The sequence below is a fragment of the Schistocerca cancellata genome, chromosome 2, assembly GCF_023864275.1.
Source record: "Schistocerca cancellata isolate TAMUIC-IGC-003103 chromosome 2, iqSchCanc2.1, whole genome shotgun sequence".
Classification (NCBI taxonomy): domain Eukaryota; kingdom Metazoa; phylum Arthropoda; class Insecta; order Orthoptera; family Acrididae; genus Schistocerca; species Schistocerca cancellata.
In genome coordinates this window covers 495689267-495704973 of record NC_064627.1, presented here as the reverse complement: position 1 = coordinate 495704973, position 15707 = coordinate 495689267, and the positions used below count along the sequence as shown (strand labels likewise).

The 15707-nt window shown below is 43.2% G+C and overlaps 1 protein-coding gene across 1 annotated transcript in view; it reads right to left on the bottom strand.

The window, feature by feature from the left end:
- LOC126162030 (homogentisate 1,2-dioxygenase) overlaps nucleotides 1–15707 on the bottom strand; it is a 113016-nt gene that overhangs the window by 43075 nt on the left and 54234 nt on the right. The window contains exons 5-6 of the mRNA XM_049918253.1: nucleotides 1372–1451; nucleotides 1188–1287 (exon numbers count right to left, since the gene is read on the bottom strand). Of these exons, the coding sequence (XP_049774210.1) occupies nucleotides 1188–1287; nucleotides 1372–1451 (180 nt within the window). The remainder of the gene's footprint in view (nucleotides 1–1187; nucleotides 1288–1371; nucleotides 1452–15707) is intronic.

Genomic DNA, 15707 nt, shown 5'->3' with positions numbered 1-15707 from the left:
TGAACATTCCTGCAAAATTATATCATTTTATGACACACAGTTCAGCACATATGATGTCTTAAACACTGAGATGCATCATAAACTAGTTTTTGTTTATAACAAGGCAAAAATTACCCATATTAAAACTCATTCAGGTTTTGGTAAGGAGAGCACTTGCTTCCAACAAACCTTAAACATAATTTCAAACCTTTTTTACATTTTTCTCACTTACATGCTTGAAATCAAATATTTCACACATTAATTCATTTATAAAGTAATCTTCATTACAAGGCTATTTTATAGGTGAGTGTTCAGTTTTTTGAAGAATTAAGGATGTACAAGTACCTAAATAACTGCCACCAGTACAAGAAGGAAATAGTCTTGAAATTCTGGAAAGAGGGGAATGACTAAATGTAGAAATATGAAATAATGCATTCTGTTTGTGAGATGTTGATACGTCTGCAAGGCTGTTAATTAGATTATTTTCTTATGTGCTCCTCCATTCATTCACATATTGTGTTCTGTAAAACCTATTGTAGAGGAGAACAATCAAGGATGTGGATCAAGTTGAGTTATACTTTGACAACTGCTAATTTGCTCATACTGATAACTATGAAAACTTCTTTTTACGTGTTTATGTCTGATAGGTGAAGACAGCTGCTTGGGAAGAGATACTTCTACTGCTCACTTGCTATTTTTATCTAATACCTGAAACAAAGCATTTATGTAACTTTACACAAACAATTATCATCTGTGTATGTATTGATAATGCGAAAAACTGATTAATACAAACATTAGAAATATGTGAAATTTGCATCTCTGAGTCCAAATATGCTGGTAAATTGTAGAAATAGGTAATGAGGTACTCTTATTTTGTTTTTGAGTAGCTTCAGATGTGACTTATTTTGTATTATATGATTGCAGTTTGTATATCCTTGAGGTATGATAAAGTCATTGAACTCTCACTGAATCAGTTCGGATTTACAGAATTTGATGAAACATTGAAACAAAATTTCACTGTAGCATTTTTGTACAGACTGATTTCATCTTAGTGTCAGCTGAAGTAAATTAAAGATAACACACAAGAATTTTTCTATTAACTTTCAAACTGTGAAATCCTAAAAGACTTCTTTGGCTACTACATAAGACAACTATTTCAGAGATAAGACTGCATCTGAATCTTGACTGAGTAAATCTGTTCCACTTACCAATAGGTCCTAGGTATGGGAGCTGGAAATGATTATCAAAAACTTCCAGTATATAGCCTCGTGATGGTTTGGTAACATGCACATTAAACCTCATACCTTGCTGTAACACAAATAATCAATATACATAATCAGTTTTCAAATTACTTTAAAATTAATGATGCAGAATTATGAATGGTTTAGTTACCTGGATGACACAGATTTCATTTGGAGAAACAGTCATTTTCCCAAATTCTGTTGTAATATACAGTACACCTTGCTGTGGCACTGAAACAGTTATGGGCAGTCAGCTATTGCTTGTGTTATAAATGTCTTTCCTTTATGTATATAGAAGATCTTATAATTTGTGTTACTGCACAAAAAAAAATTTTCTATTGGAAAAACTAATTTTCAGTGAGATCTGTCCAAATTTTGTTTCAATAATATGGTATAATTTGAAAAATGTAGCATATGAGGTGAGACTGGAAAGTTTTAAGAGTGGATCCACTACTGCTTATTGGTTTGGCAGGCAGGTACACGGAGAGTGGGGAGTGAGTCATTGCTTTGTCCTTGAATGCCATCTGACAGCAAACTGCATTTCCTTTATTCAGTTCATTGTGGCAGCTGGTTGAGTGCAGGTCTGTTAGGGCTTGTTGCCAGATTCTGTCTGTGTGAAAATTGATGTAAAAACAGAGCAACGAATTTGTGTTAAATGTTGTTTTAAAACCAGGAAATCAGCTTCTGAGACTTACAAACTATTAAAAACAGCTTTTGGAGATAATTGTATGAGCCAGTCAAATGTTTCGTCTGTTTCAACAGATTTAAAAACAGCCACAAACCATTTGAAGATGTGCTGTTCTTCCACCTCAAAAACAAATGAAAATGTTGTGAAAGTTTGCGACTTAGCACACTCTGATCATAGACTTACAATTAGAGAGATTGCTGATGAACTTAATTTAAGTTTCTATGCAGTTCAGTCAATTTTAACTGAAGATCTGAACATGTGTCGAGTGTCCACAAAATTCATTCCAAAAGTGTTGTCAAGTGACTAGTGACAATACCGACTTGAAGTGTGCCAAGAACTGATTAACTGGACTAAAAATGACCCAGATTTGTTAAATAAGGTAATTACAGGTGACAAATTGTGGGTATATGGATATGATCCTGAAACCAAATTGCAGTCTGCACAGTGGAAGACTCCAGGTTCACCACGACCTTAAGCATGGCAAAGTCGGTAGAAGGTGAAGACAATGTTGCTGATTTTTTTCAATTATACCAGTATTGTGCATCATGAATTTACCCCTGGAGGACAGACAATTAACCAGGAATAGTACAAAGGTGTCCTTGAGTGTTTGCATGAAAAGGTGTGGAAGAAAAGGCCTGCATTGTGGAAAGACAGGAGTTGGGTGCTACACAATGACAATGCTCCAGCTCATTGTGCCTTCTCCATCGTTGAATTTTTGACCACATTCAAACTTCCTGTGCATCCACAACTACCATATTCCCCTGATTTGGCCCCTGCAGACTTCTACCTGTTTTCTAAACTGAAATTTTCTCTGAAATGGAAACGATTTGACTCAATTGAAGACATCCAGGCAAATACGGAGAGCATTCTTAACACACTTCCGGAAAAAAATTTCCAGGAATGTTTCCGAAAGTGGAAACACCATTGGAACCGGTGTGTTCAGTCAGAAGGGGACTAGTTTGAAGCAGATGCATCACAGTTGCATGTAAGTACCACCATTGTACAATTACAAGCCCATTCTTAAAACTATCCACTCACACCTCATATGTGTGGTAATGAGTGCACTGCTGTGGAAAATGTGAAGTTCAGAGATTACACATATGATGTAAACAAATACTTCACACATGTGAAAAGAAACAAGTTTAAAAACAATTATTCCAAGTGACCAGCTGGACATGAAATGCATAATAATTGAGATAAGACATTGTGGATAATGAAATGAGGGATGTTGTCGTCTATTTAGATAATAACAGAACTGTTGTGACTCACCGATTATTCAAAGTGCCACCGCGCAATTACGCACGTCCTCTACATGCGGCGCTGTCTGCCAGCCAGGCAGCAGCTGCGCCACCTAAGCGGCCAGCCGAGCAGCGGCCGCTAGACTGAGACTCAGTGTTTAATCGAATGCCGACTTGTACACAGGTCAACTTACTCAGTGACTTATATGTGTGTTGTGTTGTCCGAAAATTGTGTTAAATTTGAAGATACACTCCTGGAAATGGAAAAAAGAACACATTGACACCGGTGTGTCAGACCCACCATACTTGCTCCGGACACTGCGAGAGGGCTGTACAAGCAATGATCACACGCACGGCACAGCGGACACACCAGGAACCGCGGTGTTGGCCGTCGAATGGCGCTAGCTGCGCAGCATTTGTGCACTGCCGCCGTCAGTGTCAGCCAGTTTGCCGTGGCATACGGAGCTCCATCACAGTCTTTAACACTGGTAGCATACCGCGGCAGTGTGGACGTGAACCGTATGTGCAGTTGACAAACTTCGAGCGAGGGCGTATAGTGGGCATGCGGGAGGCCAGGTGGACGTACCGCCGAATTGCTCAACACGTGGGGCGTGAGGTCTCCACAGTACATCGATGTTGTCGCCAGTGGTCGGCGGAAGGTGCACGTGCCCATCGACCTGGGACCGGACCGCAGCGACGCACGGATGCACGCCAAGACCGTAGGATCCTACGCAGTGCCGTAGGGGACCACACCGCCGCTTCCCAGCAAATTAGGGACACTGTTGCTCCTGTGGTATCGGCGAGGACCATTCGCAACCGTCTCCATGAAGCTGGGCTACGGTCCCGCACACCGTTAGGCCGTCTTCTGCTCACGCCCCAACATCGTGCAGCCCGCCTCCAGTGGTGTCGCGACAGGCGTGAATGGAGGGACGAATGGAGACGTGTCATCTTCAGTGATGAGAGTCGCTTCTGCCTTGGTGCCAATGATGGTCGTATGCGTGTTTGGCGCTGTGCAGGTGAGCGCCACAATCAGGACTGCATACGACCGAGGCACACAGGGCCAACACCCGGCATCATGGTGTGGGGAGCGATCTCCTACACTGGCCATACACCACTGGTGATCGTCGAGGGGACACTGAATAGTGCACGGTACATCCAAACCGTCATCGAACCCATCGTTCTACCATTCCTAGACCCGCAAGGGAACTTGCTGTTCCAACAGGACAATGCACGTCCGCATGTATCCCGTGCCACCCAACGTGCTCTAGAAGGTGTAAGTCAACAACCCTGGCCAGCAAGATCTCCGGATCTGTCCCCCATTGAGCATGTTTGGGACTGGATGAAGCATCGTCTCACGCGGTCTGCACGTCCAGCACGAACGCTGGTCCAACTGAGGCGCCAGGTGGAAATGGCATGGCAAGCCGTTCCACAGGACTACATCCAGCATCTCTACGATCGTCTCCATGGGAGAATAGCAGCCTGCATTGCTGCGAAAGGTGGATATACACTGTACTAGTGGCGACATTGTGCATGCTCTGTTGCCTGTGTCTATGTGCCTGTGGTTCTGTCAGTGTGATCATGTGATGTATCTGAGCCCAGGAATGTGTCAATAAAGTTTCCCCTTCCTGGGACAATGAATTCACGGTGTTCTTATTTCAATTTCCAGGAGTGTATAAAAATTGGCGACGAGGATGGGATTTTTCCTTTTCACCATTGACTCACAGGGTTACAGGGTTCCATGGCTACTGTCGAGCAACTATTGCAAAATCTCCTTGAACAGCAAATGCTTCTAACAGCGGCGATTCGCGATTTCGTTGCGGCGTCAAATGCGGGGCGTTTCTCGTCGTTGGCTGTACCTCCTTTTCCACCTTACGACAAGACGGCGGAAGACTGGTCTGATTATGAAAAACGTCTTCGACAGCACTTCTTGGCATTTCATGTCTCTGTTCCTTTCCTGGATTTCACCTCAAATGTATCGGTTGTTGTCGCAATTGGCTCCTTTGAAGGATCCTGCGTCTTTGTCCTTTGCTGAAATGTGCTCCCTTCTGTCTGTCTATTTTCAAAAGCAAACGCATGTGGTAGCCTCTTGTGTTGCCTTTTATCGTTGTCAAAAACAACCAAATCAGTCCTATCGCGCTTGGGCTGCTGAACTTCACGGCCTCAGTCGAAAGTGTCAATTTGTTACTGACGTTCACAAAGAAACCTATGCCGATTCCATGGTACGGGATGCTATTATCCGGTCGGCGCCCGACAAAGAAGCTCGGCAACGTGCCCTTCAGTTGGCGAATCCGACTCTCGATGAAGTTCTCTCCATTGTGGAGTCTTTTGAAATTTCTCGCGCCGCTGGGGCGCAAATAGAGGCGTGGGGTGACGTCGGGGAAATACAACTTCTGTGCGCTGTTGACGACGCGTGCGGCGCGTCCCCGCCGGCCGACGTGGCCGTAGTACGCTCCCACGCGCAGCCGCGGCCTAGCCGTAAACAACCCACTAAGAAACTGCAGCAAAATCCCCGGCAACTTCCTTCATGTCCGCGGTGTTTTACGAAACATTCATGCGAGGATTGTCCCCAACGTTGGGCTGTGTGTCACAATTGCAAAAAGAAAGGTCATGTGTCTTCCGTTTGTAAATCCGACCGCATACATGATGTTCATGAACATGACGCTGATTCTGATTCTGTGTTGTCTGTCAATTGCAGTTCTTCCCTTTCAGGGAAGTTATTCCTCACTGTCCAAATCCTTGGTCGAGATGTTCGCATGCAAGTGGATACTGGTTCTGCTGCCACTACAATTAATTCTCAGACGTATCTTCAGCTGGGTTCTCCACTCCTGTCCCCTGTCACTCGGCAATTACGGACGTACAATAAACAGAAGATTTCTCTCTTGGGACAGTTTAATGCTGAGGTATCTTACAAATCCGTCGTTCGCACTGTTCGCATATTTGTGGTCGACCAGAGCACCACAGAAAATCTCTTTGGTTTCGATGCCTTTTGCGTTTTTGGGTTCTCCATAGATGACTCTGTCAATATTGTCTCTGATGCTATTCCTTATGCTCAGCTAGATTCCTTGTCGACAACATTTTCGTCCCTTTTTTATCCTGGGTTAGGCTGTGCAAACGACTTTGAAGCTCATATCACGCTCAAACCCACTGCTCGGCCTAAGTTTTTTCGGGCTCGGCCCATTCCTGTGGCCCTTCGTGATTGGGTAAAACGGGAGTTGGATCGTCTCACTGCTTCAGGGGTCTTGCTTCCTGTCACTTCAAGTGAGTGGTCCTCTCCTGTCGTTGTAGTTGCTAAGCCCAATGGTGATATTCGTCTCTGTGGCGATTTCAAAGCCACTGTAAATGCTCAATGCCTCATCGACACTTACCCTATGCCCCGTCCTGAAGAACTGTTCACTAAACTCGCTGGAGGACAGTACTTTTCTAAAATTGACCTGTCGGAAGCTTATCATCAACTTCCTCTCGACGCTACTTCCCGGCAGTTTCTGGTCCTTAACACGCCTTTCGGCCTCTATCAATACCAACGCTTGCCATTCGGGGTTGCTAGCGCCCCTGCTCTTTTTCAGCGATTCTTGGAACAATTATTGCTCCCTGTCCCGGGGTGTATCAATTACATGGACGACATTGTTGTCACTGGCTCCACCACTGAAGAACATCTCCAAAATCTCCGCACACTTTTTAATGTCTTACAGACTGCCGGTGTAATCTTCAGAAATCACAATTCTTCCAGGCATCTATCACATACTTGGGGTTTCAACTCTCTCGGGATGGTATTCGTCCACTTCAACACACTGTTGCTGCGATCGATGCCCTTCCTCGCCCTACATCTGTTAAGGAACTGCAGGCTTTCTTGGGGAAAATAGCATACTATCACAAGTTTTTACCGTCTGCGGCGTCGGTGGCTCAGCCGTTGCATCGCCTGTTGCATAAAAACGTGTCTTTTCACTGGTCCGCGTCATGTGACGCTGCTTTCCGGAAATTAAAGACTATGCTGAAACAGGCCCCGTGCCTGGCTACTTATCGACTTGGCCAACATCTTGTTCTTGCCACAGACGCCTCTCAATACGGGGTCGGTGCAGTCCTTGCGCACCGTTTTTCTGACGGTTCGGAACAACCCATCGCTTATGCCTCCAAAATGCTCACGGATGCCCAACAAAAGTATTCTCAAATTGAGAAAGAAGCTTTGGCCATCATTTATGCTCTTCATAAGTTTGGTGTTTTTCTCTATGGCTCAAAATTTCATCTTGTTACTGATCACAAACCGCTTGTTTCCTTGTTTCATCCATCAACATCACTTCCCGACAATGCTGTACACCGCCTCCAGCGTTGGGCTCTTTACTTGTCCCGTTTCAATTATGAGATTCACTTCCGGCCAACGGCTCAACATGCGAATGCTGATGCTTTGTCTCGCCTTCCCATGGGTCCTGATCAGGCATTCGATAGGGACGAACTTTTGTGTTTCCACCTGGATGTTGCCGAGCAGCGGGTTGTGGACGGGTTCCCCATCACTGGGGACAGGCTGGCGGCTGCTACAGGTTCTGACCCTACCCTCTCCCGGGTTTTACACTGTATTCAGAAGGGTTGGCCAGATCGCCCGTCCGCTAAGACTTCTGATCCATTGCGGAACTACTACACTTTGCGCTACCGCCTCACGGCTAGGGATGGTGTTATCCTCCTCTCCACTGACAATGCTTCACCGCGTGTTGTGGTACCTGCGTCTTTGCGTGCTTCGGTCTTGTGCCTCCTTCACCAGGGGCACTGGGGTGTGTCTTGTACAAAATCTATGGCACGCCGTCATGTGTACTGGCCTGGCATCGACTCTGACGTCGCACACATGGTCGCTGCCTGCGGCCCTTGTGCGTCACAGGCCGCTGCCCCGAAGTCATCTTTGTCACCGTGGCCTTCGCCTGAGAAGCCCTGGGAGCGCATTCATGCTGACTTTGCGGGACCCTTTATAGGTACTTATTGGCTCCTCGTAATTGACGCCTATTCTAACTTTCCTTTCATTGTCTGTTGCACGTCGCCTACCACCGCGGCAACCACCAGTGCTCTGGCTTGCATTTTTTCTTTGGAAGGCCTCCCCTCTACTCTTGTTACTGATAATGGTCCGCAATTTGCCTCTTCCGACTTTGTGGATTTTTGTGCTCGTCATGGCGTTATGCATGTCATGGCCCCGCCGTTCCATCCACAATCCAACGGTGAGGCTGAACGACTGGTCCGCACATTTAAGGCTCAGATGCGGAAACTTCTGACTTCTTCTGCTGCTGATGACGCGCTTCTCCAGTTCCTGGCGTCTTACCGTTTCACCCCCATGGGCGATCGCAGCCCGGCTGAGCTCTTACATGGCTGACAGCCCCGCACGCTACTTCATCTTCTGCGGCCTCCCACCTCACGGCCACGGGTGCCTTCACTTGGCCGGTTCACCGCCGATGACCTCGTCTGGGTACGGGGATATGGCAGGTGGCCAAAATGGAGCACGGGCCGCATCTTACGACAGCGTGGCAGACGCCTGTATGAAATCCAGATGGACACGGGTGTTGCAGTGCGTCATTCGGACCAGCTTCGGCCTTGGGTGCCAGCAACGCCTGTTCCGAATGCCGCCACACCACCTTTGGCTCTACCTGATGCTCGGGATCTTGGCATCTCTCAATACTCACAATGCAGCCCTCTCACCGTCATCGCGATGCCAGCACCAGAACAGACGCCACCAGGAGACGTGCCCATGCAGGAACCGGAGGACTGTCCTCTGTCAGAGTACATCTACTCGCCTCCTCCTCCAACAGACGCCGACACATCGCCCATGTCTCCTGTCATATCAACTGGACTTGCTGCAACGGGCAGATTGGTGCAGGGGGCCCCAGCAGATTCAACCCCTACGTCTCCTGTCATCTCGACCCGTTATCATCGGGGACATTTCCGTCCGTACGGGAAGCCTCCTCCTCGAGACTTTACGGCGAGTCAAACAATGCCTATGGACGTTAGCCATCTCCAGGACACCTCCATCAAGACCAGTGCAACAATTTCAAAGGGGGGAAAAGTGTTGTGACTCGCCGATTATTCAAAGTGCCGCCGCGCAATTACGCACGTCCTCTACGTGCGGCGCTGTCTGCCAGCCAGGCAGCAGCTGCGCCACCTAAGCGGCCAGCCGAGTAGCGGCCGCTAGACTGAGACTCAGTGTTTAATCGAATGCCGACTTGTACACAGGTCAACTTACTCAGTGACTTATATGTGTGTTGTGTTGTCCGAAAATTGTGTTAAATTTGAAGATATAAAAAGAACAGGCTTCAAAACACTATGACATCAGAATGGACTCAAAGCTATGGTTTCATCAAACCAGATGCCTGTATGAAAGGAATTTTAAAAGTCTGTAATTATCGTAATCTGGCATTGCAAAATCACTGCATAGTATTATTCAGTGGTGCAAATGATGTTTATAAAAATGAGCTTAGTGAAGCTACTTGAACACGGAAGATGATCACAAACAGAATAAAAGATCAAAAAGTTCTTGCAATAGGCTTACATTACAGGCATGTTCTAATGATATGGTCATATGTAAACAAGGAAATCCAGGAAGCCAACAAGATTTACCAAATAATTTACCAAAAAATTGCAGATCTAAGGATAATGTTTTCTTTCTTGATACAACTGATTTTTAAAGAATGTGCATCATGAAACGTGAAAACCACTTAAACAAGAAAGGCAAATCCTATTTTATGTTAAAAAACATGGCAAGATAATGAAAACTATTTACATAAATAATGAAATAAATGATCCAATTCTGTTGGAGACAATGGAACATCCAGACAGAAGAGGCTCCACTCAAAAATGCAACCAGCAACTGGCTACTGAAGGTAAGCCTGCCCTCCTACACAGATTCCACTGAAACAACAGCTGCAAAAGAAGCATATTTTGGAAGACATATGAATGAAAAATTCAACAAATTCATGAATATATTCAAACTAAAATGTGAGGAAGCATTTCCTAAAATAATACATCATGTTGGGGAATCTACTAAAAAGTACTGGGTTGCAAAAGGTATCAGGAAATACTCTGAAACTCTGAAATATATTATTTCAATCAAACATAATAAGAGTGATCCAGCCTTCTTACAGTCTTTCTCAGATAGAAAAGGATATACAGAGAACTGCTGCAGGATAAAATGATAAGACCACACAGAACTCAAACAATAAAAGCAAACTCATTTGGAATATATTAAAACAAGAAATTGGAAACACAAAGCCAAAACAGATGAACACAAAAATTAGAAATAAAGATAGTGTAGCAGATAACACTAAGAACGTGACCAACTTTGTAAACAACTACTTTAGTAATATGGCAACCAAACTGGAAGAAAAGATTCAAAAAGTACAACATTCAGCTGCAAATAACTATGTACCTTACACAATGCTGCTGCTACACTCAACTGGGGATGAAATCAGTATGATTGTACATAAATTTAAGAGTAAAATGTCCACAGCTCTAAATGAATTTTCAATGTGTCTACTAAAGGATTGCATTAGTAGCATCTAAGCACCCCTAACAGACATTATAAATGAGTCATTTTCATCAGGTTGCTTCCCTGATCATCTAAAGCATTCAGAATTCTTCCCATAGACAAAAAAGGTGATACAGGAAATATAGAGAATTACAGATCAGTTTCATTGTTGTCTTCTTTTTCAAAAATAATAAAAACTATTATCAAAAGCAGACTTATCAATTATGTAAATAAAAACCAACTTCTGTGCAAAGAGCAGTTTGGTTTCAGGTCTGGAAAGGGAAAAGAAGTTGCTGTAGCAAAATTTACAAAAATAGTTTTAGAAGGCCTAGGTAAATGAGGACAAATAACAGACATTTTCCTAGATCTTAGTAAAGCATCTGACACAGTGGATCAGGAAATACTTCTGGGTAAACTTGAAGTGGTAGGAATACGGTGGAGAATAGATGGTTTAGCTCTTACGTAGCATACAGAGTGCAGAGGGCAGAGATATCCCAAATTTCAAGTGACTCAAATTATTTGGTTAATCATCTTTCAGATGAAGAATACTAAACATCCTCAAGGGCCTGAGTTTGACTCATTACTGTTTTTCATTTGCATTAATGACTTCCTACTGTGGGTCACACATGGAAAAATGCTGTTATTTGTTGATGACAGCAGTACAGTAATTAAGACAGAACACAAGAGACATAAAAGTAAAGGCTGAACAGGCACCTATGGTGGCCCACTATGGCCAATTAACAATAAAGTAACTCTTAATGTAAAAATGACTAATAACATGAATTTCTATATAAATAAAAAACCTTATATAACAAAGCTTAAAGTACATAAAGGGTCGGGGGTATCTCCAGAAACTTATTTCGACTAGAATCTCACTGACTGTAGTAGAATTGTCTTCAGTGATGAGTTCTGCTTCGAACTGAGCCCCAATGATCAGCAATGATATGTCTGGAGATGTCCCAGATATTGATGGAATACCAATCTGACTGTCACCTGCCATGTGGCTAAACCACCATAAGTGATGGTCTGGGATGCCATTTCATTTTATGGTAGGACCCCTATGGTTGTCATTCCCATCACCCTTAGAGCACACCAGTATATCAATGATATTCTACACCCCATTTTGTTGCCCTTCATGGAGAATCATTGTAATGGGATTCTCTCCTCTAACATTATCTCTCTCTCTCTCTCCCTCCCTCTCTCTCTCTCTCTCTTTTTTTTTAAATTAGTCAATACCAAGTATCTAGTATAGGTGAACATTATCTCAGCCATTTCACTAAAAGAATTTTATTTGATTTTGTATATGATGTATTATATTTAAGGCTAAAAAGAATAAAAAGAAATTAACTGTACATGCAGTTAAAATTCTTCTTCTTTTAGAAATATTTGAAATTATGAAGTATCTGGCTTATTTAAAATTGCTCTTATTAATTACACAATCTGACAATAATTATAAATTTTATTTCTGGACTCATTTACAAAGTAATGATATACAGGATGATTCAAAAAGAATACCACAACTTTAGGAATTTAAAACTCTGCAACGACAAAAGGCAGAGCTAAGCACTATCTGTCGGCGAATTAAGGGAGCTATAAAGTTTCATTTAGTTGTACATTTGTTCGCTTGAGGCGCTGTTGACTAGGCGTCAGCATCAGTTGATGCTAAGATGGCGACCGCTCAACAGAAAGCTTTTTGTGTTATTGAGTATGGCAGAAGTGAATCGACGACAGTTGTTCAGCGTGCATTTCGAACGAAGTATGGGGGTATGTTAAGGATATGGTGTTTCGGCCACCTCTCCCAGCCACCATTGATGATTTGAAACGAGAAATAACAGCAGCTATCCAAACTGTTACGCCTGATATGCTACAGAGAGTGTGGAACGAGTTGGAGTATCGGGTTGATATTGCTCGAGTGTCTGGAGGGGGCCATATTGAACATCTCTGAACTTGTTTTTGAGTGAAAAAAAACCTTTTTAAATACTCTTTGTAATGATGTATAACAGAAGGTTATATTATGTTTCTTTCATTAAATACACATTTTTAAAGTTGTGGTATTCTTTTTGAATCACCCTGTATTTTAGTGATAAATCTTCTTTTGTCAAGAAAGTTTGTAAACTCTTTGTAATATTGTGAGTACTGCAGAATGTTGGGAGTAGTGGGCATGCCTCTGATGGAAATGCATGTGTTTTTAATTTTGTCTGCAACAATGTAATTGATGGTTTTATGAAAATGGAAATTGTAAAGTCAGTGTGATATACAAGGGTGAGTCAAATGAAAACCTTGAATTTGTAATAACAAATCGAAATATAGTGCCATTATCCTGTACATTGGTAATCGTACTACAAACAGCATGCAGAATGGCCTGTAGGTGGCAGCATAGTGCAGATGCACACATACCATTGCAGTATCAGTATAAAGAAAGCCACCCCACTTGCGACTTGCACCAGCGAAGAATAGCATTCTGTTATTCGGTTTTTGCTTAGTCAAGGTGTCGAACCTATTGAAATTCATCAACAAATGAAGGTTCAGTATGGTGATGCATGTTTGTCACAGCAGCAAGTCTATGAATAGAGTAGGAAGTTTGCAAATGGTGTGACTTCAGTGGAAGATGCTCTTTGTCCAGGTCAGGCACAACGAGTTGTGACTTCACAGAACATTGCAGCAGTTGAAGCCATAGTGAAGGAAAACCACCAAGTGACACTGAATGACATTGCAGCATGTTTACAGATTAGTCATAGGTCAGCAAACCATATTGTGCATGATGTGCTTCAGTTTCACAAAGTGTCTGCAAGATGGGTGCCACAGCAGCTGACTCCTGAAGTGAGAGAATGACGTGTTGATGCTTGTGAATAACTTCTTCAGCGCTTTGAATGAGAAGGTGATGGCTTCCTTGCAAGAATCATTATGGGGGATGAAACCTGGGTCACTTCCACCAACTGGAAATGAAGAGAGCAAACAAGGAATGGTGCCATTCCTCATCACCAAAACCAAAGAAGTTTCGAGCAGAACCATCAGCAAGGAAGGTTATGATGACTCTCTTTTGGGATGGAAAAGGTGTCATTTTTGAGCATTACATGACTAGAGGTACTACTGTCACCAGTGCATCATATACAGATCTCCTAAAAAATAATCTGCGGCCTGCAGTCAAATCAAAGCAACACGGATTGCTGTCAGCAGGTGTCCTTTTGCAACATGACAATGCAAGGCCCCACACTGCCCATACAACAGTTGCAACAATCACAGACCTGAACTTTGAGTGTCTTCCTCATCCACCATACTCACCAGACCTTGCCCCAAGTGATTTCCATATGTTTGGACAATGCAAAGACGCAATGGGAGGAAAGAAGTTCGATTCTGATGAAGAGGTATGCTACATGGTGCGTGAGTGGTTGTGCAGACTATGAAAAGAATTTTTTTCTAAAGGAATTTATGCACTTTGTAAATGCTGGAGAACTTGCATTGAGCATGGGGGAGACTATGTTGAAAAGTTATACAGCTTTGTACCACTTCTGCACAATAAATAATATTAAAAAAAAAAGATTTAAGGTTTTCATTTGACTCACCCTCATAGAAGAGTGGGATGAAATAAAGGAAAATCATAGCAACAGATAGTAAACCATCAATTATTTAGTCTTCTGGAACCCACAATGTTATAAAAAAATTTCAGGCTCAAGACCGTACCGCAAGATGCAAGAACTGCAGCCAACAAGAAGTCAAAATGAAGATAAGTAAAAAGTTTTTCTTTTGTACGAGGGCTATCCACAAAGTACATTACGTTTTTGTTAGTGTCCGTTAGGGGCAGGGCTAGCGCAGCCATCTTGGTGTCATGGCATTCCGCTGCTCAGTCGGCATCCTGCCGTGCTAGTGAGAGGTTCGTGCTGTACTCCGTTGAGTTACTGTGACAGTTTGAAATGTCAGTGTTAATTGAAAATGCCACGAAGTGTGAAGTACGTGCTGTAATAAGGTTTCTGACTGCAAAAAACTGTACACCGATAGAAATCTATCAGCAGCTTTGTGAAGTGTATGGGGATAACATAATCACTGAAGGTGGAGTGCATCAATGGGTCATAAAATTTAAAAATGACTGAACTAACGTTCACGACGAAGAGCGAATTGGAAGACCCAGCATAGTGATTGCCGAACTTGTTGAAAAAAGTCGATGCCGCGGTCCGTGAAAACCGTAATTTCACAATAACGGAACTCTCTATGAGTTTTCCATAAATTTCACGAAGTTTGTTGCACGAAATCATTACCGAAAAGCTTGGTTACCACAAGTTTTGTGCAGATGGATACCAAAAATCTTGACAGAGATTCACAAAAATCAGCAAATGGCTGCAGCGTTAACGTTTTTGGACGCTTACAAGAAAGATGGCGACTCATTACTTGATCGCATCGTAACTGGTGACGAAACATGGGTTAAGCATTTGAACTGTGAGATGAAATTGCAGTCAATGCAGTGGGGGCACACAAATTCCCCCCAAAAACCCAAGAAATGCATGCAGACAATGTTGGCAAGGAAGGTGAAGGCGACTGTCTTTTGGGACAGAAAAGGTGTGATTTTTGTGCATTTCCTGGAAAAAAGGCACTACAATAAACTCTCAAAGGTATTGCCAAACTCTGCACAACCTCAGAAGAGCAATACAAAACAAGCGCAGGGGAAAGTTGGGCTCAAAGATCTTGCTGATTCATGACAACGCCCGGGCCCACACGGCAAATGCCACTCGTGAAGTTCTCGAATCTTTTAAGTGGCACCGAGCGACTTCCACTTATTCCCAGCAATGAAGACGTAGTCGGCTATGCAGCGTTTTGATGACGATGCACAGCTTCAAGAAGAGGTAACCACGTGGTTGAAGGCGCAGGCGGCCGAATTTTATGACGAAGGAATTTCCAAGCTCGTCCATTGCTACGATAAGTGCCTTAATTTAAATGGCAACTATGTAGAAAAGTAGTATTTAAGTGTGGCTTTCATCTGTATATAATAAAAAAATTCCAATACTTTATTTATTTTTAATTCCAAAATGTAATGTACTTTGTGGATAGCCCTCGTATATCTTATGCCTCTTGAAGCT